At 38.9% G+C, this 23785-nt stretch overlaps 2 protein-coding genes across 2 annotated transcripts; both read right to left on the minus strand.

Moving 5' to 3' along the window:
- Window positions 1-259: 259 nt before the first annotated feature.
- LOC113693072 (protein FAR1-RELATED SEQUENCE 5-like) lies at window positions 260-1388 on the minus strand. The gene is made up of 3 exons (XM_027211657.1): window positions 1086-1388; window positions 826-943; window positions 260-714 (listed from the first exon to the last, which is right to left on the minus strand). Exons 1-3 carry the CDS (start codon window positions 1386-1388, stop codon window positions 260-262), a joined length of 876 nt encoding a protein of 291 aa, XP_027067458.1.
- Window positions 1389-14789: 13401 nt separating this feature from the next.
- LOC113701846 (NADPH:adrenodoxin oxidoreductase, mitochondrial) lies at window positions 14790-21320 on the minus strand. Its single transcript, XM_027222697.2, has 13 exons — window positions 20309-21320; window positions 19989-20093; window positions 19294-19407; window positions 19138-19191; window positions 18860-18976; window positions 18114-18223; window positions 17962-18035; window positions 17521-17582; window positions 17227-17422; window positions 16879-16942; window positions 16083-16150; window positions 15512-15657; window positions 14790-15386 (listed from the first exon to the last, which is right to left on the minus strand). The coding sequence occupies exons 1-13, from the start codon at window positions 20423-20425 to the stop codon at window positions 15150-15152; spliced, it is 1464 nt and encodes a 487-aa protein (XP_027078498.1). The 5' UTR covers window positions 20426-21320; the 3' UTR covers window positions 14790-15149.
- Window positions 21321-23785: the final 2465 nt, after the last annotated feature.

Consider the following 23785-nt stretch of genomic DNA (forward strand, 5'->3'; position numbering starts at 1 on the left):
ACCTCAACCCTACCATGGGGAGTTTTTGCCTCATTTCATATTCTGCAATGAGTTCATTATGTCTCTTATCATCAATCACCCGATTGAAATGTCTAAAGAACTGCACAAGGTCGTGATCCAGTTTCAAATGATTTTTTATTGCTGCATTTAGACTGTCACTAAGTTGGGTGCTTCGCATTCCCGCGGTCCATCTTTCTTTCATCATGCACCTTGCCCATTTATCACGAATTCGATACAGCCCGGAAAGCCATTCATTATTTTAAAGATTGTGCTTCTTCACCATCGCCTCCCACAACCTGTTGAATTGTTTCACTTCTTCAATCTCATACATGCAGGCACCAAACATGTATGGAAGGTCACTATTTTCCTTGTAGTGATTGCCAAGATATTTCATAAAATTACGTCTTATGTGAAACGTACATAGACCGTGAAATGTTTCAGGTATGACAACAGAAAGAGCGGCTGCCATGGCGTGATCTTGGTCGGTTAGTATGGTACTTGGACGCTTTCCGCACATTGCTTCTAAAAGTGTACCAAACACCCATTTGAAAGAATCTATAGTCTCATCATACATAAGGGCAGCACCGAATATCACAATTTGCCTATGTTGGTTAAAACTCACAAACACTCCAAGTGGCCGGTATTCTTTATTTGTTTTGTAGGTTGTGTCGAATGTGACTATATCTCCAAAAAAGTTATAGTCAATTAACATTCCTGCATCAACCCAAAAGATATTCGTTATCTGCTCTTCACAATCCAGCTGTACGGCATGAAAAAAAGATGGATTCTCGAGTGTTTGCTCTTGAAAATAATTCAGCATGCTACCTGCTTCTCCGTATTTCAAACTCCTTTCCCGTCGAGTACGAAAATATCGTTTCAGATCTTCCCGAGTATATCCCGCATTTTTCAAGTCACATGCCTCCTTTCCCATAAGTTCATGGCTCTGTTTCAATGAAAGCCCAGCATCCTCGCTTATTTCAGCTTGAAATCCTTGAGCCTCACTCACTTTTCTTTTGTGATGGCATCATGTGCGAACATTGAGTAATGTGTAACTCATGGTTATGTTCGAAAACAAGGTCATGCACACGGTACTTCATTGTCCCTCTAAGTAACACGATAACCATTTTAGCTCCACACCCCGTTTTCGTCGGTGCTTGTGTCCTCTTTGGGATCACATCACCTTCGTACTTGCGTTTTACACCTTCCTTGTAGCAACTATATCTCCTAGACATGGTCACACCGTCTTTATCTTTATTTAGATAGTCTTTGCGTACACTAAATCCCATTTTAAAGGCATATTTGTTGTAAAACTTGTACACATCCTCTTCACTGTTGAATTCCATTCCTAACTCAGGGGTCCGATTTTCTGCCAATTTACTGCAATCCATTACTTCTGCTCCTGCTAATTATGCATCAAACACCCTAATTTGCAACATTTCATGAATAGTATGTACATAAATGACAATATAAATGTATATTACCATTCATAATTTGTTATAAATCACACATTACTCGTATACCAAATTCTATTATTACGCTTATCAATATGATTAATGATTCACATCACCTTACTTTTACTCTAAGACAACGGCATTATCTATGTACAAATACAACTCCATGTACACCAAGTTATACGGACTGTAATGTATTGGTCACATGATATAAGTCTATTTTAACTGAATGTACATCCACGCTGGTGATTATATTTTGATTCTAGGTTCTTTAGCACACTGGACCTTATGTCATTCATTACTGTCAACCGCATAAGCTAACTCCGCATTTTCTATTATTTCTACATTTTAAGGGCCAAACAAGCACTTTCTACTCATTGTAATATATTTCTTACATCATGTAATTTACTTACAACACAAGATTCACCCATTTATTATTCACATATATGTCTTTTCCTCTGCTTCATCTCATTCAACTCTACGCCTCCATTTTATACACACTGCATGGTCATGAGAGGGGCAAACTAATATTGCCCCATGAGCATGAACCAACTACTACATGCACAATGCTTCATATCAATTGTAATACGGTAGCTATAACATGTAACTAATTTACAACAGGATGTACATTAATTCACTTGTTAAATGTGACTTTGTTTCTCTCATATTTCCCTAATTCCGTTCGACAGTTTACTTTAAAGGTCTTCCAATAACTACTATCCCAATATAGTCCATCACTGAAAAGCTGAATGCTCACACACACACACAGATACGATACGATACACACACAAATATAGTACAATTTCACTATTTTTCTATCATCTTCATATTATGTCTTCAATGACTCTAATTTCATCTTTCATTTAACAGATGTGCATTTGGGTGACAAATTATTGGCCACAGTTACTAGCATGGTTCACTCACGTTACCTTGGTCTGCTAATACGCTTTACGTTTCACCGAAGTCGGAGAGCGTAGCTGCTTCTGCTATTAAGTTGAAGGACAAAATCTGGCTTCATGAGATGCTCAATTTTCTCTGTTTGCTTCTACCTTACCGCCTGCCTTGGTTGCATTCAAAATGGATACAACACTCTCATACCCAGTTGAAGACCATAGCTGCTTCTGCTATTCAGTTTTACGGACAAACTCTGATTTCGTCTCTGTTTTCTTCTCCCTTGCCGCCTGCCTCTCCACCCACTTTTCTGTCAATTACTACCTTCATCAGAGTAGACTTCACCCACTTCACCTAGAAACACCCAGTAGGTCGAATCTCACCCGAACTTCAGCTTTCTACCTTCAGTGTCGAAGCCCAGCCGAACTTCAGCTTTCTACCTTTAGTGAGCGGTCGGTCAGAGTAGACTACCTTCACAAGCACGCCAAGACTCTCCGCTGAAGTTTTGTTTTCTGCGGCTAGTTCAAAATTTCAACTTGAATTTCAAAATCACGAATCTTCCGTTTGCTCCGTCTGCTCCCGTTTGGAAGTCAATATTTTTTTATTTGAAACGGCATCGTTCCTTGCCCTGCTGAAGACTTGCTGACTTGGCTCATTTGTCTCATCATGTTTTTTATTGTGAGAAAACCGTTCAGGAGCGGTCGGCCTGACGACCGCTCCTGCCCCGTATCCCGGTACGCCTGTTATCCTTCATCCCGATAAGGATTTAGTACAATTGTATTTTGCGTGATTTCATCTAATTATTGTACATATTTAAAGTTTTAGTGTACAAATATATCAAAATGTTGTATTGAATATATGTTAAATATTTTATTTATATATATTATTTTTATCTTGAATATATAATATAATGTAATTATACACCAAATAATACAAAAAGTACAACAATCGGACAAACTATCAAACCTCAACTGCATTGGGCCTTCTCTCCCTCTCCAAATTAATTCAAAAAACAATACCCAATATCTTTGAACCGATTTTAAATGAATAATGATACATATATATATTATCGATTTACTCATCACCGGTCTATCACCGCCTAGTAGAGTAATGACGTGTATCATGGTTTCTTTTCTCATCTTTAAGGAGTATTGACCTCCTACTCACTACAAACGAATACACCACAAGATGGTGGAAAGCTTGTGCTTAAATAATTGTATGAAATATAATAAAATTTATAATGCTTAATTATGTTTTTCGAGTTTAGCTTAAATAATTCCTATACAAATCAATTAAGGTCTGATATTTGTAAGTTTCTAAACTAATAACTGGTTGTGAATTTGGAATGTTTCAATCTTGGCTAATCATTATTGTTAATTAACCAAGGTTAGTATATGCTAGAACTAATCATTATTGCTTTCTACCAAGGATCAAATAGAACTACTTAGACGAACATGTATAATTAACTAAGGACCAAATGGACTAATGCCCAATGATGTACAATATGGTATAGAATTAACTCCTTTTTATCCCTTTTTGACACGGTTTAGAAACGAAATACACAACTTGTTGACCAATTTGATGTTTTTCTCATGGAGATTTCATCATTCCAACAATATTTGTCTTTGCGGAATAGTGTTCTTAATATTGCTGTTAAGCATTCCTATGAATATAACCATCATAATTGCTTATTAGTAATAGGGGTAATTTCAGAAATCTCCCTTGAGGTTTCTAACACTTTCACTGACCTCCCTGAAATTTTAAAAATTATACTAACCTCCCTTGTCAGAAATTTGGACCCCATTACTTACATAAGATATAGTGAAAGTACTACTTTGCCCTAAAACATTATGCATTATTACAAATGGGTATTTGACAAAAAAGAAAGTTAGGAGAAATAAATAAAATCAACTAATTAAACCAAAATGACGATTATTTCATCTCAAATTAGTAACCATAATTACAATCAAACAATGGCATCAATTGCTATCCTAAGATGGAGCTATTTTTATGATTGATATCACTTAACAATAATCAGGACAGACAACCTTATATAATCTACACAGATAGATCTTATGAGCAATAGAAATAGAAGGATTTTCAAACTGGCTTATTTTGTTAAATCTTGTGTCAAGGCAAAACTAATTCATACCTTATGTTGCTGATTTGTTGACTAAGACTTGTATATTTTCTGCACCAATACTTTTACTTTCGCTTCGTCAACTACAATAAAAAGATAAATTTTTTACCCAATTTAGATGCTTATACTAATAATTTAACAACTTTATAGAGTTAGATGTGTCTTTTACATGTAGTTGCAAATGAAAAAAATATGGCCATTACAATTTGCACTAACTATGTGCAAAGACGATTGTTGCTTCAGGTTATAATTGCTACATCTTTTCAAATTTTATTCTTTACTAATACAGCTTGAGAACAATTAGAAAAGGGCATATATGGAAGAAAATTATCACCTCAGTCCTCAAAATATGTTTTTAATAGTACTTTTTTTTTAATTGGACTGATTCTGTTATCAAAACCTTAAGTTCAAGGGAGGTTAGTGAAAGTGTTTGAAACCTCAGCGGAGGTTTGTAAAAGTATCCCTTAGTAATATTGTCTATTGGTTTGGTTATTGTCTTAATAAAGCTATCAACTACTATCAATAATTGATATCACTTCTCAATTTCATAATAAGGATACTACTAGTTTAGAAGGCTCAATTTCATTACTAAGTGAAAAAGATATATAAACTTGTAAAAGCAAAGGACACTATAAATGTGAATGGCAGAATAAATGTGAATGGCAGAATACTATTAAAGAAAATTTAACAAGTTGCAACATATAACAAGTCTTAAATCCTTATTGGTCTTATCCATCTACTAAGATTTTGGCAAAGTCGCCCAAAAAAAAGTAATTCTAGTGGAATTAAAATAGATAATTAGAACTTTCAAATCATAGATTTCTTGCATAGTGATTTTCTTCATCAACTTCAACCCTTCCGTCTGCGGGTTGTCAAAGTGAAGTCCTCTATATTGCTAAGTAAATCATGAATTAGAAAGTGAAATTAAAAGAGTTAGTGTAAATCACTTATTTATGTGTAGACTAGTACTGTCACTTATATATGTGTAGACTAGTAATGGCAATCAGAAAAAGTGACTCAATAAAACAAGGCAAAAGTTGTAAGTTGTAACAATTGTAAATAACTGAATTGACTTCCATAATCCTTTGTTGGCACTTGCTCTTGAACTAGAGAACAATTCTATTGTGAAATCCTTTTACAATATAGGAAATGATTCATAAATACCAATTTTAAAAGGTAAATTTGGCACATTTCAAACTTTTAAGAACATTCGAGCATTTGATTTAAACCATAATTTTGATATAAAAATTTTTTGGGTAAAATAGTTGCACTTTTCTGTTCAATAGGATTAGCTGTTTCAAATTGGATTGGTGTGGTACAAATACTAACAATTTGTTGCTCTTGAAAAAATAAAATGGCTAAATTAATATGGAATTAACTAATGTTACATCCTAGGGCTAAATCCTCAAAATATTGTCAATTTCTAAAAAAATCAACCAAATGTGAGTCTGCAGAAGCATAATATCAAGATTTTCAAAAAAAAAAAAAGTTACATGGCACAACGGCCCACAAATTTTTTTTTAAGAACCTGTCATGGCGCGATGGCTGACAGGATTTTCTGTGGTTGTCTATCCCATCGTGCACGTCATTTTTGTTTTTCTTTAAAAAAATTGTGTATATAAATTTGTAAAATAAGAATTAGGGTCGGTAAAACCATTTTACCAAGTGTAGAAGTGTTTAGGGTTTACACATTATAAACAATTTGTATGATTTACAAATTAGTAAAGTCACGGTTTGTTAATATTAACTTTGTTCATATAGTCTTCTATCACTTAGTTGTATCAAATTAGGGTTTATGGTTTTGGGTTTACAATTTACAAAATAGGGTTTAGGGTTTACAAAATCAACCGTAATTGTATAGAAGTAGAAAAATTACTACGTGAATTGCAATTTTTTATATTTAGAATGTGACAGCCCCACCTTCCCCTAAGGCAAACCAGAGGGGTTAGTGGATTGCCTGCCCAACTCTCGCCAGGACTAACGGTACAGTTTAGAGCGATCTATTGCGTTCCGGAACTTATAAACGCGCGTAAACAAGGCAAAAGGGCAAAATAACCCAAAATAAAAAAAATACAATTCGGAGTCGGCCATAAATAGTAACCGACCCGTCAGAACGCAACCAAATATCGAACAAACATTCACACAACAACTCACCAACACTTCCTTAAGTGGTTTTATGGAGCAAAATCAAGGTTGGATGGTTGGTTTTGATGATTTGGAACAAGATTGAAGCGTTTTCTTCCTTGTGCTTGGAGTAAGAGAGAGAGAAAGAGAGAAAGAGAGGGCCGGCCACTTCTTGATGATTTTTGAAGATTTTTGGTCATTTTTAAACTATTTTAACCAAATTGGTAAAAGGGTGAATAGTGTTCAAAAAGGTCAAACCACTCCTATGGTGACACTTGTCACCTTTTATTAAATGTTCACCTATCTTGTCTCTCTTATATCAATCCACTTAGCACCCTCTACTTATCTCTTAACACCCGGTAAATTAATTCCAGTATTCAAAACTTAACCTAGTTGGCCGAATTTTTTCGAACTTTTCGCACTAGTGGGTCCCACGTCCGGTATACGCTCTTAATTTCTCAAAATCCATTCGATACTAGAAAAATCATCTAAAAATTATATCTGCTCCTTAAATACATCTAGCAATTTTTCTAAGCACGAAAATGCTGAAAACAAGCCATGAAAAATACGAGAAACCTAGAAAATGAAACTTATGGGTTCTCACACTCTCTCCCCCTTGAAAGAATTTCGCCCTCGAAATTTCTCACCTTAACTCACGAAAAGGTTAGGGTATTTCGTTCGCATTTCTTCTTCCACTTCCCAGGTAGCTTCCTCTACCCCATGGTTTCTCCACAGTATCTTCACCAATGGAATCTGCTTGTTTCTTAGCTCTTTGACTTTCCAGTCAAGCACTTGGACAGGTTTTTCTTCGTAAGCAAGCGATTCGTCTACGTCGATCTCCTCTGGTTGTAAGACATGGGTTGGGTCGGGATAGTACTTCTTGAGCATTGAGACATGAAATACGTCATGGATTCTCGAGAGACTTGACGGCAGTTCTAATCTATACGCTACCGCACCTATCCTCTGTAAGATCTTGTAAGGTCCGACAAACTTCGGTTGAAGCTTCTTTCCTTTGCCTGCTGTGACACTCCGTAAAGGGGTGACTTTAAGAAATACGTGGTCTCCAACCTCGAACTCCAAATCTTTTCTCCGGTTGTCGGCGTAGCTCTTTTGTCGGCTTTGAGCTGTTTGGAGTCGTTGCCGTATCAACTAGACTTTTTCTCGAGCTTTCTCCATCCAAGGAATAGTGGTTGGATCTACGGCCTTCCTCTCGCCAATTTCATCCCAGTAAATTGGTGATCGGCATTTTCGTCCATATAATGCTTCATATGGAGCCATTTGAATCGACGAATGGTAGCTATTGTTGTACGCAAACTCTACTAAGGTCATGTGTTGACCCCAGTTGCCTCCAAAATCCAGAATGCAAGTTCGTAGCATGTCCTCGAGAGTTTGAATGGTTCGTTCTGATTGTCCATCCGTCTGAGGGTGATAGGTGGTGCTCAAGTTGAGTTTCGTCCCTAGAGTCTCCTGAAACTTTTGCCAAAACCGAGATACGAAACGTGGATCTCGATCAGAGACGATGCTCACCGGAACACCGTGCAGCTTTACAATCTCGTCAATGTACAGTTGAGCCAACTTGTCCATGAAATATTTCATGTTCACCGGCAAGAAATGAGCCGATTTGATTAACCGGTCGACGATCACCCAAACGGCATCGTGTCCTCGCTGCGTTCGTGGCAATCCTGAAACGAAATCCATGGTGATGTTCTCCCACTTCCATTCAGGTATCTCAAGGGGTTGTAACAAACCAGATGGTTTTTTATGCTCTGCTTTCACTTGTTGGCAAATGAGACATTTTTGCACGTACAGAGCAATTTCCTTCTTCATATTGTCCCACCAATAGGTTCCTTTCAGGTCTTGATACATCTTGCTACTACCCGGATGGATTGTATACTTAGATCGATGGGCTTCCTCCAGAATCTCCGTTTTCAACGATTCATCCTTCGGCACCACTATTCGATTTCGGTATTTTAAAATACCCTCAGGACCAAAATTGAAATCAGTGGTTTCCCCTTTTTCCACTTTCTCTCCTCACTTTCATACCATCTGATCCTCCTTTTGAGCTTCTTTAATTCTCTCCAAGAGAGTGGAAGTCACTTTAATATTGCCAAAAATCACCTTATGGCTCCCAGGGCAGGGTTTCCATTCACACACGGAGTCTAACAATTCCCACTCTTTGATCATTAGACTCGCGACCTGAGCTTTGCGACTTAGGGTATCGGCCACCACGTTTGCTTTTCCCGGATGGTAGTTGATGGTACAGTCGTAATCCTCCAGAAACTCCATCCACCGTCGCTGCCTCATGTTCAGTTCTTTCTGTGAAAAAAGATACCTCAAGCTTTTGTGGTCGGAGTAAACCTCGAAAGTTACTCCATATAAGTAGTGCCTCCACTTCTTCAGAGCAAAAACAACTGCAGCTAGCTCCAGATCGTGGGTCGGGTAATTTTGCTCGTGGGGTTTTAACTTCCTCGAGGCAAAAGAGATCACATTTCGGTTTTGCATTAATACACAACCCAGGCCTTCTCGTGATGCATCAGTGTACACAGCATATCCGTCCACCCCGTTTGGTAAGGCTAGAACTGGAGCCATGGTCAATCTTTTCTTTAATTCTTGAAAACTTGTCTCACTTCGGGCGTTCCATAAGAATCGACCATGTTTCTTCGTCAAATCGGTTAGAGGACCGGCTAGTTTGGAGAAGTTCTTGATAAAATACCGGTAATATCCAGCCAGTCCTAGAAAGCTGCAGACCTCTGTGGGAGTTTCTGGCCTCTTCCAATTAGTCACAGCCTCTACTTTCGTCGGGTCGACTGAAATACCCTCTTGAGAAATTACGTGCCCCAGAAAAGCAATTTTCTCCAGCCAAAATTCGCACTTGCTGAACTTGGCATATAGTTGATGGTCTCTTAAGGTTTGTAAAACAATCCTCAAGTGCTGCTCATGCTCTTCACGCGTCTTGGAATAGACCAGGATGTCATCGATGAAGACCACTACAAAGCGATCCAGGTAGGGCTTAAAAACCCTATGCATTAGGTCCATGAAGGCTGCAGGAGCATTGGTTAGTCCAAAGGGCATCACTGCGAACTCGTAATGCCCATATCTTGAGTTGAAGGCGGTCTTCGGAATATCCTCCTTCCTGATTAGTAACTGGTAGTACCCTTGGCGGAGGTCCAGTTTCGAGAAGACCACCGCTCCTTGCAACTGATCAAATAGCTCATCGATATGGGGCAGTGGATACTTATTTTTAATTGTAATATTATTCAGGCCCCGATAATCAATACACATCCTCAAACCACCATCTTTTTTCTTCACAAACAGTACAGGAGCTCCCCAAGGAGACCCACTCTCTTGAATGAATCCCCACTCCAGAAGGTCCTGTAATTGCAACTTTAGCTCCTTGAGTTCGGCAGGAGCCATTCGGTATGGTGTTTTTGAGATGGGTGAGGATCCCGGTAGCAGGTCTATTTTGAATTCAATTTCTCTTTTCGGAGGTAAGGCTATTAATTCATCAGGAAACACGTCAGGAAATTCCTTCACTATGGGCACATCCTCCATTTTCACTTTATCTGTAGGGGTATTGATCAAAAAGGCCAAAAATCCTTGCGCCCCTCTACTTAGCAATTTCCTAATCCGAATGCCCGAAATCAAAGCAGATGAGGCTAACCTACCCCTTATATCCAACCTTATGGTTGTCCCACCAGGGATACGGAATTCCACCACTTTCGTTTTACAATCCAGTTGGGCATTATACTTGGCTAGCCAGTCCATACCCAATATCACAGCATACCCCTTAATGACTAGACTTATCAAATCCCCTAACAATCTTTTCTCTCCTACCCACACTTCACAATCCCTATAAACCATACTAGTAACCAACCGTTGATTCCCCGCAGGTGTACTAACTTCTAGGTCGTATGGTAAACTAGCAGATTTTATATCGATGCCACACATGAAATCAGGGTTAACAAAGGAATGAGTGGCACCAGAATCAATTAAAACTTTGGCAAAATGGTGAAAAATAGGGATCGTACCTTCTACGACCTCTGAGGAATCTGGGACCTGTCGAGGTTCTAAGGAATAGACTCGAGCTGGCACCTTAGGTTTCGCCTCATTCCCCTTATTCGGTCCCGTATTGGTCTTTGACGTGGTTTGAGCTCCCCTTCCTTCTTGCGTCAAAAGTGGGCAGGTAGCCAGCTTGTGGTCTGCGCTTCCGCAACACAGACATTTGCCTCCCTTCTTCCAACAATTGTCTTCAGAGTGATTCGGCTTTCCGCAGTACCCGCAAGGTCCACTAGACGCCGAACCTGAGCCCTTCTGGAAGTTTCCACCTTGGCCTCTCCCGGCTGGGCCTCCCCTAGACTGAGCCCCTCTGCCGGAACCTGACTGTCGTCCACCTCCAGCTCCGCGTCCGAACTTGGAGGGAGTACCTTTGTCCCCTTGTCCAGAACTGCTTCCAGGAAAGCCCCACTTTTTCGCCTGGAAGTTTCGGACCTGCAATCGAGCACTCTCTACCCTTTGGGCCTTTTCTACGACCTCGCTAAAAGCATTGATTTGAGCCACTGCGAGGTTCTTTTGGATTTCGACGTTCAAGCCCTGAATGAAACGCCTGATTCGCCGTTGCTCTGTCATGATTAGTTTAGGCGCAAATTTGGACAAACGGGTGAACTGGCTCTCGTATTCCGCCACCGATTGAGTTCCTTGGCGGAGTCGAATAAACTCGTCTTCCTTCCTCTCCTGAACTAGAGGAGGGAAGAATTTTGCATTGAATTTCCGGATGAAATTCACCCAAGTCCTGGGCGTTTGTTCCCGTTCCCATTTTTGGCGTATGACGTTCCACCAGGAACGGGCCGCCCCTTCTAACTGAAATACGGCAAAAGTCACCTGCCGTTCATCGGTATAATGTAAGGCCGCAAAAATATCAACTATTTTCTCGAGCCATCTCTCGGCAACATCCGGATCTGGCCCCCCAATAAACTTGGGTGGAGCGAACTTTTGAAAACGTTCGAGAACTCTGTCTTCGCTCTCGACATGATTGCCAGGGTTTCCAGGGTTTCCAAGATTAGGGTTTGGATTCTGGCCTTGTTGATGCACCACTTGTGCTAGCAAATTAGTCATTTGCTGCATGGCGGCAGCGATTTGCACATTGGGGTCAGGGTTAGGTCCAGTAGAGGTTTCCCCAGTACCCCTATCCGGTGTGGGTTGTCTATTTCCGCGCCCACGTCCCCGGCCACTACGTGTTCCTTCCATAAACTTTACTTGGTCCAGGCAATGGTACTAAACCAATATAAAACAATGCATGTAAGTAAACTCAAAACTTTTCAAACAAATATATACATTCCAAACAAGGCAAACAACACACATATATACAATCAGTCAAGTCAAGTTCAGTCAAATCAAGTACAAGCATGGACAATCCCCAAGGGAATGGCCTCATCAAAAGAAATGTACACGTAGCTAAGGCCATTCTCTCTATCCGCCCTATATACAAAACCAAAACTATCCAAAACAACTCTAGGAGTCATAACCTAGACCGACGACGAGCTATGAGACCCACCCAACGGAGTGGATCCAACCCCAGCCTCAGGACCCGCGCAAGATTCCTCGTCACTCACGCCCTCAACCACGTCAGCGCAAAGATTCAGGATCGATGCAGCTCGAGCCTTCACCTTGCGAGCTCGCTTACTCTCGCGCTCTTGGACCTCCTTCAGCTGAGCGCAGAGGTCATCAACCCTATCCTCGGCCTCAAGTACATCGTCCTTCAGGCCCTCAATGCGCTCGGCCTGTCTCACATTGGCCGCCCTAAGTTGGGTCACCTCGGTCTCCAGTCGAGCATTCTCTCCGGCCAACTCCTTACGCTCCTTGTCCAGAGCAAACACCAGAGCGTTCGGATATGCATACTTATGTTTACACTCACACCGTCGGAGACGGTTAGACGGGCTCCAGCGCACGACGGCCCCTCCTGGCCGTATCTGGTACGGAATCACTGGGAGTGCTCCGCGTGGTCTCTCGCCTGGAGGACTATCACTAGGTTCACCCTGTCCGGCCATCCTACACCAAAAGAGCAATTAACCATAAATATAAGCTTAAAGGCCATAAACAATAAACCCTCAAATCAAGCATTCCTCTAACACCCAGGCTAATTCAAACCTAGACTCTGATACCACCTGTGACAGCCCCACCTTCCCCTAAGGCGAACCAGAGGGGTTAGCGGACTGCCTGCCCAACTCTCGCCAGGACTAATGGTACAGTTTAGAGCGATCTATTGCGTTCCGGAACTTATAAACGCGCGTAAACAAGGCAAAAGGGCAAAATAACCCAAAATAAAAAAAAATACAATTCGGAGTCGGCCATGAATAGTAACCGACCCGTCAGAACGCAACCAAATATCGAACAAACATTCACACAACAACTCACCAACACTTCCTTAAGTGATTTTATGGAGCAAAATCAAGGTTGGATGGTTGGATTTGATGATTTGGAACAAGATTGAAGTGTTTTCTTCCTTGTGCTTGGAGTAAGAGAGAGAGAAAGAGAGAAAGAGAGGGCCGGCCACTTCTTGATGATTTTTGAAGATTTTTGGTCATTTTTAAGCTATTTTAACCAAATTGGTAAAATGGTGAATAGTGTTCAAAAAGGTCAAACCACTCCTATGGTGACACTTGTCACATTTTATTAAATGCTCACCTACCTTGTCTCTCTTATATCAATCCACTTAGCACCCTCTACTTATCTTTTAACACCCGGTAAATTAATTCCAATATTCAAAACTTAACCTAGTTGGCCGAATTTTTTCGAACTTTTCGCACTAGTGGGTCCCACGTCCGGTATACGCTCTTAATTTCTCAAAATCCATTCGATACTAGAAAAATCATCTAAAAATTATATCTGCTCCTTAAATACATCTAGCAATTTTTCTAATCACGAAAATGCAGAAAACAAGCCATGAAAAATACGAGAAACCTAGAAAATGAAACTTATGGGTTCTCACATAGAAATTTATATAAAATACAATTGTGTTAAAAAACTAATAGTATCTTCGTAGAAATAAAGAATGTTTGTATAAAATGCACAGAGAGTAAAGTGCTCTTATAGGTCATTATTTGATATATGATACTCATATTTAACGATTAAAAAAATTAAATTGATCATAGAGTTACTTGTGCCTTTTTATCTATTAAATTAATGTACCCTTTTCTAGTATTGTAAGGTTCATAAAATACCGTGTACTTCTCAATTTTGAAAATATTGAATGTTGTTCAAACGTAAAGCAACTGGATTAAACACAATAATCAAAATAAATAAATGTCAAGATGGATGAAGTTTAAAACATTGTTAAAAAAGAACAATATCAATGCCTCACGTATTTCTTGCTTTTATCTTTGCCCTTAACCTGTTTACAAAGGGTTGTGGGGGGGATAACAATAGTTTTGCGCTTAGTTTGCTAAAATGGTTTTACCGACCCTAATTCTTATTTCACAAATTTTTATACACAATTTTTACTAAGAAAAAAAAAGGAAAATCTTGTCAGCCGTGTTGCCACCATGGCACGACGGCTTGACAGGTTCTTTAAAAAAAATTTGTGAGGCCATCACGCTTAAGCTTTTTTTAAAAAAAAATCTGGAGCCCGTCGCGCCATCTGAGTTGATCTTTTTAGCAATTGACAATATTTTGAGGATTTAGCCACATCCTAGTAACTTTATGTCAGTAACTTAATAAAAGTACAAATGAACATTTAACGTACCTTTGTTTTCTTTCTTGCACATGCTTGGCTTTCTTCTTTATGTTGTTAGATCTATTTTGAGTTCTGTGTGTCCAAAATGATTACCATTTTAAAGGTCAAGAAAATAAAGAAAATTGAACAATTGACTTGCTAAAAAGATGAGACAAATACATAAACTAAGAAATGAAAATGTACTTGGTCGTTCCAACTTTCACACTTGGTGACACATTTTTGTTTTAATGGTTGGTCGTCTTTCATTAGAACTTGAACAGGACTACAAATCCCAGAAGACAAATCAAATTTGAATAGGACTAAGAATCAGAGAAGACAAATTTGACTCAGTAACACATCGCACATTCCTATTTAGCTCCACTCTCCGGTTTTGCTTTATCCTTATCATTATCACCACATTTTTCCTTCATCGTTTCATTTGAAGATGAGCAGCGTAGCTCAAGTAAGGCACAGATTGAAGGCAAGATCAAAGGTATGTCATGCAGTCACTTTCGAGGGAATATATATTACAATCGACAGTTAAACTAATAACGCCTACATCACTTAGAATTCTCAAGTTGTTCACGTAAATATTCAGCTGTTCCTACAACATTCATTAGATCCCAAATTTTGCTACATTACAATGACCTGAGCAGTCAAATACATCAGTAGAAGTTCCAAAATTTCGTCTGCTTTCAACCCTTTGAAGAGGCAACTATGTGTTACTCTAACAAAGGGTAAACATTATGCAAGGGTGGACAAGATGATAAGAATCATATTCCTGTTGATCAAATGAACCCAAAGAGTCAGTGTTGAGAGGAAAAGGTAAATCGTTTCATGCTGAGGCAATGTTTAATAGCTCCAGCCATTCTGTTAGCTTCTCCCTGGACTTGCTTTTCAACAATCCTCGTCTTGTTTCTTCCTGATCAATCTTTTCCCAGGCTCCAAAAGGAAAAAATCTTATATCCCTACTGTCAAGTAACTGGAGCAGTCCCTCTCTCCCAGGCTTTTGCTGTGAGCTGGACGTACGTGTGAATAGTCCTTTCTCAACATCTTCAGTTATACTAGCCACCTGCCAGGTTTTCAGGTAATATCTGAAGTTAAATGATCAAGAGTGTAGAGATACTGAAAAGCAGATTTGCATAAAACAAGGCTTCTAAAACACCGTTCTGATGATGGAATGAAGCATTCAAATACCGTTTCTTCAGCACAGTAGAGGTTGGTAGCAATGATCCCAGTAGGACCTCTCTTCAACCACCCACAGACATACAAGCCCTTCTCAAACTGCATTTCATCTCCAGAAGCATCACTGAGGACACGACCTCCAACATTTGGAACCATGCCTGGTAAAGCAGTCAGAGAAAAATGAAAAAGTAAAAAAATTTCTAGAATCCCGGTAGCCTGTGTTTCTACCATAATCTTGTATATGTAAAAGAAATGGAATATAAAGCTGAAAGGGTTAGAGCAGAAGCTGCATCCCTTCAGCACCCTCTTCCCAATTCCCTCAACCTGCCACCCCAAAAAAAGGGACAAATTTTCCTGTCCTATGCTCCCAATGCACCTAAAAGGACAAGGTACAACAAGAACAACTATCCAAACTGGACAGTCATCAAGGAAAATTACTCCAGGATTCCTCAGGTCGCTATAGAATTGTGCAATAGTAAATATGCTTGAATAGAATACAAACAGCACAGGAACAAGTTCAAACAAGCGTAAAACAGCGTGAAGTCCAACAATAATTTTGCAAATATTTCACCATTGGATATACCTTTCTGATGATCAAAGGGTAAACCATCAACAGGAACTGATTTGTACCCAATGCTCTTCAGCACTAATCTGCAAAACAGAAAGGTTGCTATACTATTAGCAGCATGATAAAAGTACCAGATATCTGTGAAGCACAAAGACTTTCGACAAGCTAAATAAACCATCATACTCCAAGTAGCTTGGCTTATACCCTAATCATCTCTCTTCCATTTATTCTTGCTTTCTTCTTTGATCTTGATTTAGCTAACAAAGAATCTATTTTCACATAACCTAACAAGTACTTCATCAAAAACTACAGCAAGTGCTAGAGATCTTTTATTCACTTCATGATTTTCACCAATAACACTGTAATGTAGAACAAAGAAAAATTGCTTGGCAGAAATTAAGTCCTCGTTAATTTATTAGAGGGGGAAAGAGAATGGACACAATCAGTCGAGACAATTTTAGGCACTCTAGCCAACAGAACAAAGAGGAACAAATTGTGTATATACTCCATAAGCAAAACAAATGAAAACTTTACCTACTATGCTCAATAAAATACATGTCCAACAATGTCAAAACACATTAAACAGCCAGAAAATCATCTTCCCAATAATGAAAAGAGCAAGATAACTATAGTCTAAATTAAGGAAATAAAAAAAGATGACAAGTTTCATTCAAGTTACAACTGAAAATAATGCTGCAAAAAATGATGAGACATATATTACACAGAACAAACCGGTCGATGACAACCTGGAAACTAACCACAGTTTAAAAAAAAGGACTCAAGTTTCATTGCATGTGGTTAGAATGTTTACCCGCATTCAATGTCCTCAAATTGTCCAGTACCAACTGCAATTTGCTTACCAGATTCCAATTCTTCTGGAAAATCAGAAACAATGTCAAAATATAGATAACTCAATTAAGATATTCCGCTTATTCACCAATTATCACGTGCACTCCAACAGGAAGCATAAGATCATTCATTAGTGAAATCCTATTTTTGATAGTTTCAGATGGAAAATCTGTTGTCAACTCTCTCTGAGACAAAAAAAATTGGCATACTAATGTATAATAATAAGAGATGTAAAATCTCATATGAAAAAATAATGCCAGATAGATGTGACTGCAACACCCTACAGCAAAAACTCTTAAGCAAGCATTACCTCTAACAATTGTCTTCTCAAACCTCACCCCAGCAACATGGCCACCCTGGTCCTCTGATTCTAGAAACCTTTCTGGTTTCCGGAAGAAAACGAAGTGGAGTTCACGTCGACCTGAACCAGAGGCAACTCCTGACGAGGCTGCTCTAGAAAGCAACTCATAAACCCTCCTATGAATCCGGTTGTTCTTTAGTTCTTCCTTTGCCAATACACAAAAAAATTAGTTGCAGGAAATGAGTAAAAGCGATAAACCTGCACCGATCATTAAGCCAGGAAAATAAAATGGAAGAGATATACCTCATCTGCTGGAGTTTTCACAAGATCAGCTTCATCTATGTGCACATACAAATCTTGGATGCCTGCAACCAAATCCATGGTATACAAAAGCTAGTTGACTAAGTTAATTCAGATAGAGTTGATCCTACATACACAGCAAGGGCAAGATATTCTCATATGATAGACCTTCAGAACATAACCACTAGATTTTATGAGATCTTGAACGTGTCATAAATCTAGATCTTTAGTGCAAAAGAAACATTATGCTGGCAGTCAATTCAAACAAATCCTTTCTGATGTACCCAAACAATCTGGAATCAGACTGAAGCAAAATGAATTCAACACTATAAAAGACTATAGCATCATTGCTCAACGAATCTTAAGATATCCAGTTCAACTTGAAAGACACTGAGTAATACTCAAAGTAAGATAACAAAATGGATGTGTTACTACAGCATTTACCAAGAACTTCACGCAGTTCTTTTGCTGTGCAGGCTGCTTGTACTGGACCACGTCTTCCAACCAGATATACTTTTCTGCAATTGTACTTGTAGATTCAAGAACATATATTTACACAAATTCATCAAATCGCTAAGACATAGTAGAATACAAACCTTATACAACTCTCTTCCAAAGCAGCCACAGCATGGCTAGCAATATCAGTCGATGTCAATTCCATTGTAGGCCGTAGAAGAACTCGTGCAACATCAAGAGCTACATTACCCTGGATGGTTTAGGTGCTGATATCAAGTAATGTTCATGAAACATATTCTTATTGGATGAGAATGAATATCCATCATTAATAAACAACTGAATTTGTCAAAAAGCCGACTTGTATAGGTCAATTCTTCTGCCTGTAACTACACTTACATGAGAAAATCCAAATCACATTGTATGTACTTTTATTGGTCGAGTACAAAGTCAACAATTAAAGAGCTCATGATATACATGCTAATTTCATCATTCAAGGTCCTGAATCAAATGCAGAAATAGATGTATAGAAATATGCAAAATCGATATTCCCTCGAATGCAAACAATTGGAGCTCGCTAGGATGCAGCTGCAGTGTTTCACATTTAACAAAAGCAGGTTCTAAACCTATAATTATTATTAGGTCAATCGCTCTTCCTGCCAGTTTCATGAAGCATCTCATGCAATATTGACAACTTCTGCAGAACTCCAGTTCCTGAATTAGTCTGAGAGAAGAAAAGGAGGGGGGGGGGGGGTCATGGAAAATTCCAATTCCCAAATGAAGCCAAGCAAAATTTATGGAATAAGGCATTTTATAATTAAAGCAGTACATAAGCAATCTTCAAATTGGCATGTAGAGCACATATTGGAATGAACATGTACAAGCATACCAGACCAAGTACAACAGCTGTATCAGTGCTTTTCAAGTCCGGATCCAGCTTGCTACAGTCCGGGTGGCCATTATACCACCATACAAATTCTCGGGCAGAATAAATGCCTTTTAATTCCTTTAGAGCATACAGAAGGACAAATGGAAATTAACAAGAAACCCTTAAAAGAAAGGAGTAAAAGCATTAATTTACAAGTTTAGGAGATGCAATGGGACAACATGTAGACAACAAATTCTCAAATATAAAATAGTAGGACAATCCAAGTTTGTGACACATACCTCTCTGGGTATACCAAGAACTCTATCACTCTCAGCACCGTAGGCAAGTACAACCTACACAGCAGTTGCATTTCTTGTAAACAAATTGAACTAAATTAACAAGCCAACAACCCAGAAATACAGATCAAAGGTATACATTTACATCTGCAAGCTTACCACATCATAAATATCTCGCAGCTCTGACAAAGATATGGAAGATCCAAGGGACACATTCCCAAAGAAGGAACAATGCTCATTTTGCACAACCCGAGAAAATTGATTTGTCACAATCTGTAGCAAGATGTCTGGTAAATTATCCCAAACAAGTATAGATAGAACAAAATACCTTACCATCAAGTCAGTAGACTGAGACGAGAAAAGATTAACTAATTGACAGCACTTCACGAACAAGCATAAGAAACTACTTTAGCAATAGATACGATTAAGTATATGCACTCCTTCATAAGAATGGTCATGACACACAACTAGATACAATTTCTACCGTTCCAGGGAGCATATGGCGATTAATCAGACATCAAAAAAGAAAGAAAGTGAATTTCTGCATTTGTTTTAGCATACTTAACACCATAAAAACACCTTATTTTAGTTTACTATGTCGCTGGCAAAAAGTTGTACAACTTCTAGAATGGATGGTAAATTGCATATATAAACGTAATACTTGAAGCAATCAATAATATTCAATTACATTCCTGAAATTCACATCGTTAGCATTGTCTCCTAATATTTGAAGCTAGCTTTAGGGCTTCACAACAGCTATTTACAATCCAATGTCCGTGCAAGTTTTCTACCTTTACATGAAACAACAAAAACATTTTTTCAAATCCATAAAACACAGCAAGCAAAATATAGACCTTAGTTTCAGGATGATCAGGTGCCACACCAGAGCGGACTAATCCAAATGGCGTGGGCAATCGGTCGATTATATCAACTTCTGCTCTTTCATGCTTCTTCAAAACCTATTCGCATTCCATTCATGACAACAATTTGAGTCCATGAATTAAATTGTCATTTTGGAGAACAAATCAAGCAAGCAAATATTATGAATTTACCGAAATACCAAAACAATTGACCTAGAAATAATTTAACAACAAAATTCAATAGCACTAATTAGCAACATATTTCAGTTAATACATCCCAATATATTTTATCAGAGTTTGAAAGTGAGAAAAACCTTTTCGGCGGTGTAGAAACCGGCAGGGCCACTTCCGACGACGCAAACACGTAAAGGATTGGAAGCAATTGCTGAGAAGCTTCTCGAAAGCCGTCTCAGAGGAATCGATATCGCCATTTTTGGTTGTTGAGACTCAAAACAATATCTTCCGGACCATATATGTTGAATTTTACAGGCTATAAATCACCGATATGCATATACCTCTTGCAAAAGCTTGAGTTGCAGGCTTGCAGCAGAAAGGAAGGGAAAAAATTGTGTCTAGAAAGAGAACAATAACTGGGAAAAAATTTCTACAGTTGAAATGGTTGAAATTTGCGTAACTTCTTCAAGAGAGGCGAAGTAAAAATAAATGGGCAACGAAGACGACGAGGTTCTTTGCAAAGTCAAAAGAAAACAACAGGGATAATTTCATAATTTCAGAAACCTCCCTGAAGTTTCCAACAGTATCACTTGGCAGGAAGTTTGAAAATTTTGAAAAAATGATCAATTTCATCTCTAAACTTTTTTCTAGAGTTGATTTAGTCCCTAATTTTTATTTTTGGCCAAATTAATACATGAACTTAATTTTCAGACCCAATTAAGATCTTCTGCGGCGGCAGCGCCATCTAAAAGTAATTTAGTTCCTAATTTAACAATTAAATAAGAACATTTTGAAAACTTTGGACTATCTCTTCTCTCTACTACCAACCTCGTCACCAACCACCCACCTCCTCTTTCTTCTCCTATCCTTCTCCTTCCATATCTCTCTCCCCAGCCTCTTTCCCCCATCTTTGAATTTATATTGTAATTGAGAAAATAGAAGAGGAAATTTGCAAATGCTGTAAAAAAAAAAAAAGGTATTGTAATTCTTCTGCTTCCGTGAATAATCATGTAAGTGGGAATAGGACTAGGGAGTAAGGGAGATTCAATTGCCATTCTTGTCGTTTCCTACTCTTATTCATTCTTTCCTGATGCGATGCTATCGATTTCCCTCAAGAGTTGATGCACATGATGCTCCAGTGTTGTTTCCTCAAACTGGTGGTTTTTCAACTTTTTATCTATAGGCGTATTGTGACGTTTACTAATTTTATTCATCCCCTAGAAACCGAAATGTTCCATCTTCTCGCCACAATATGCAGGAGATGCATTTATATTATTTAACCATACTCAGATCCTAAAATGCCACCTTATCAAGCGTACAGTGACTGTTCCTCTCTAGCAGTGGTGGAAATTCCACTTAGCCTCAATATACAGTTTCCATATTTCCAGTGTAATGGAAAAAATTAGCAAATGGTAATAGAATTGCAACCCTGTAGCAGGGACCCCAATGAAAGAACTCCCTACTTTTCCTTTCTATTTTTTTAATTCCCTCTGGAGGGTTGAGCACATTTATGTCATGGAGCAAAGAAACGAAAGGTGTAAAACTAGAAGCAGAAGACGTGATCAAAAAAGGAGAAGAAGTGGACGAAAGCGTGATTTTAGAAGCACGCCTTTTCTGGAAAATCAGCTCAACAACGTGAAGGAAGTAGCTGTGGTCCTGCAACAACTTGAAGGACACGTGTCTTAATGTGATTGTAGATTTAAGAAGTTAGTTAAAGGCTTAGCAGCTTTATATTAGGAGATTTGCTATTGTAATAGGGCAGCAAATGTTTTGTTATTTGTCAGATTTGGGGGCCATTCCCAATCTTCTTTCCCTCTCTCAAGTTTCCTCCATTCTTATTCATCTTCTTACTTTTCCCGGCCAATTCTGTATCTTCTGCAATTAATATCAATATATAAGTTTTGAGTTGTTTTCTATTAATCCTATTACCATTGGAAATCATTATTAAGTTCCATTTGCAAACTCAGTTCTGTCAATTTCACATTCATTTCCCTTAGCTCAGCTTGGTGCCATTACAATTTAATATGTAAGCCAACCAGATGGACAACTACCGTGTTTAACAGGAGTCATAAAACAGTTTCCCCAATGCTAGTCACTGATTAGCTAGGCAATTCCGCGACCTGTCGTAGCCCATTCTGCTGTGTAGCTGTTGTAAAGCGGAAGCGTTTCAGTCCGAGAGAAATACTATTATGCACCATGAGCATCAATTTTTAGAAGCGAAACATGGAGACATGTTAGGCGAAAGTACTTGATCTCCTTAAACATCACATCTTTGATGGGTTAATGGGAAAAGGAGTCATTGAGGAAAGTAGTTGGCGGAGAGAGGAAGGGAAGGAAAGGGTGGCGGTGGTGGCGGTGGCAAAAAGGGCAGAGGTAGAGAAAGGGTTAAGAAGTTAATTAAAAATTTTAAAATACCTTTAAAAAGTTTTAAATTTAAAAATACCCTAAATGTAACAGCCCCACTTTCCCCTAAGGCGAACCAAAGGGGTTAGCGGACTGCCTGCCCAGCTCTCGCCAGGACTACGGATCAGATTAGAGCTATCTAGTGCGATCCGGAACTTACAAACGAGCGTAAACAAGTCAAAATGGTAAAATAACCCAAAATAAAAAAATGAAATCCGGAGTCGGTCATGAATAGTAACCGATCCGTCAAAACCCAACCGAAAGAGCACGCAAACATTCACATCTGAACTTTAGCGATTACAATCCAAAAGGACATACAAAAGTTTTCAAAAGATATTACATATACACGGTTTGCCAAATCAAAAGAGAAACGCCCCAAAAGTACACTTAGGGTTTTAATACATGAGCTATACAAAAGATATGTTCAACTAGCTCAAGTCGGCAACCATTTGTCAAATCCAGACCAAAAGGGCAAAATTTTCCTGTAAGGAAAACAAAAGGAACAGAAAGGGGTGAGCTTGCGCTCAATGAGGTACCAAACAGATAGCATTGAAATCATGACATTTCACATTTAACAAATCAGACACACATGTCAGATGTAAAGCAAAGGAACCAATGATTCAAATCAGAAGGATACGGGTGGCTCTCAGGAGCCAAATTTCCAGCGCAATACTTGATCCAAACCGGTTGACTCTCCGTCAACGTATATAGAACCAACGCGTCCGTAGACCCCTCTTATCACCGAATTCCGTCCACCAAACACCCCTTTACCGGGCCCGCTCACCTCAAACGAACAAAATGATAATACTCTAGTATACCGGAATCAAGGGTCTCAATACCCAAAATCCCCGAACAGACTACCGTGGTTCGTTATCTAATCGTCCAGGCCCTTGCCGGCCCGACTCGAATAACTTAGCCACAGGATTGAGCTCATAGGTCATAGAAATCCGAACAGATGCAGACACAGATAACAGATTCAGATACAGATACAGAATAGCAGATTCAGATAGCAGATTCAGACGGCAGATTCAGATAGGCACTCAAAATTGGCATATGGACAGACAAGAGAACGAGTGTGATAAAGTACACCCTCGTCTCAAACAAATTAAACAAATTGCAGAGCAGAAATCAAGTTAAACAGCAATGGAGGGGAGTGGTACACTCACCGGCTCAACTTCAAAAGTTTTCACTTCAGATTGGTCTTAATCGCCAAG

The sequence above is a fragment of the Coffea arabica genome, chromosome 1e (assembly GCF_036785885.1).
Source record: "Coffea arabica cultivar ET-39 chromosome 1e, Coffea Arabica ET-39 HiFi, whole genome shotgun sequence".
In the NCBI taxonomy this organism is placed as follows: Eukaryota; Viridiplantae; Streptophyta; class Magnoliopsida; order Gentianales; family Rubiaceae; genus Coffea; species Coffea arabica.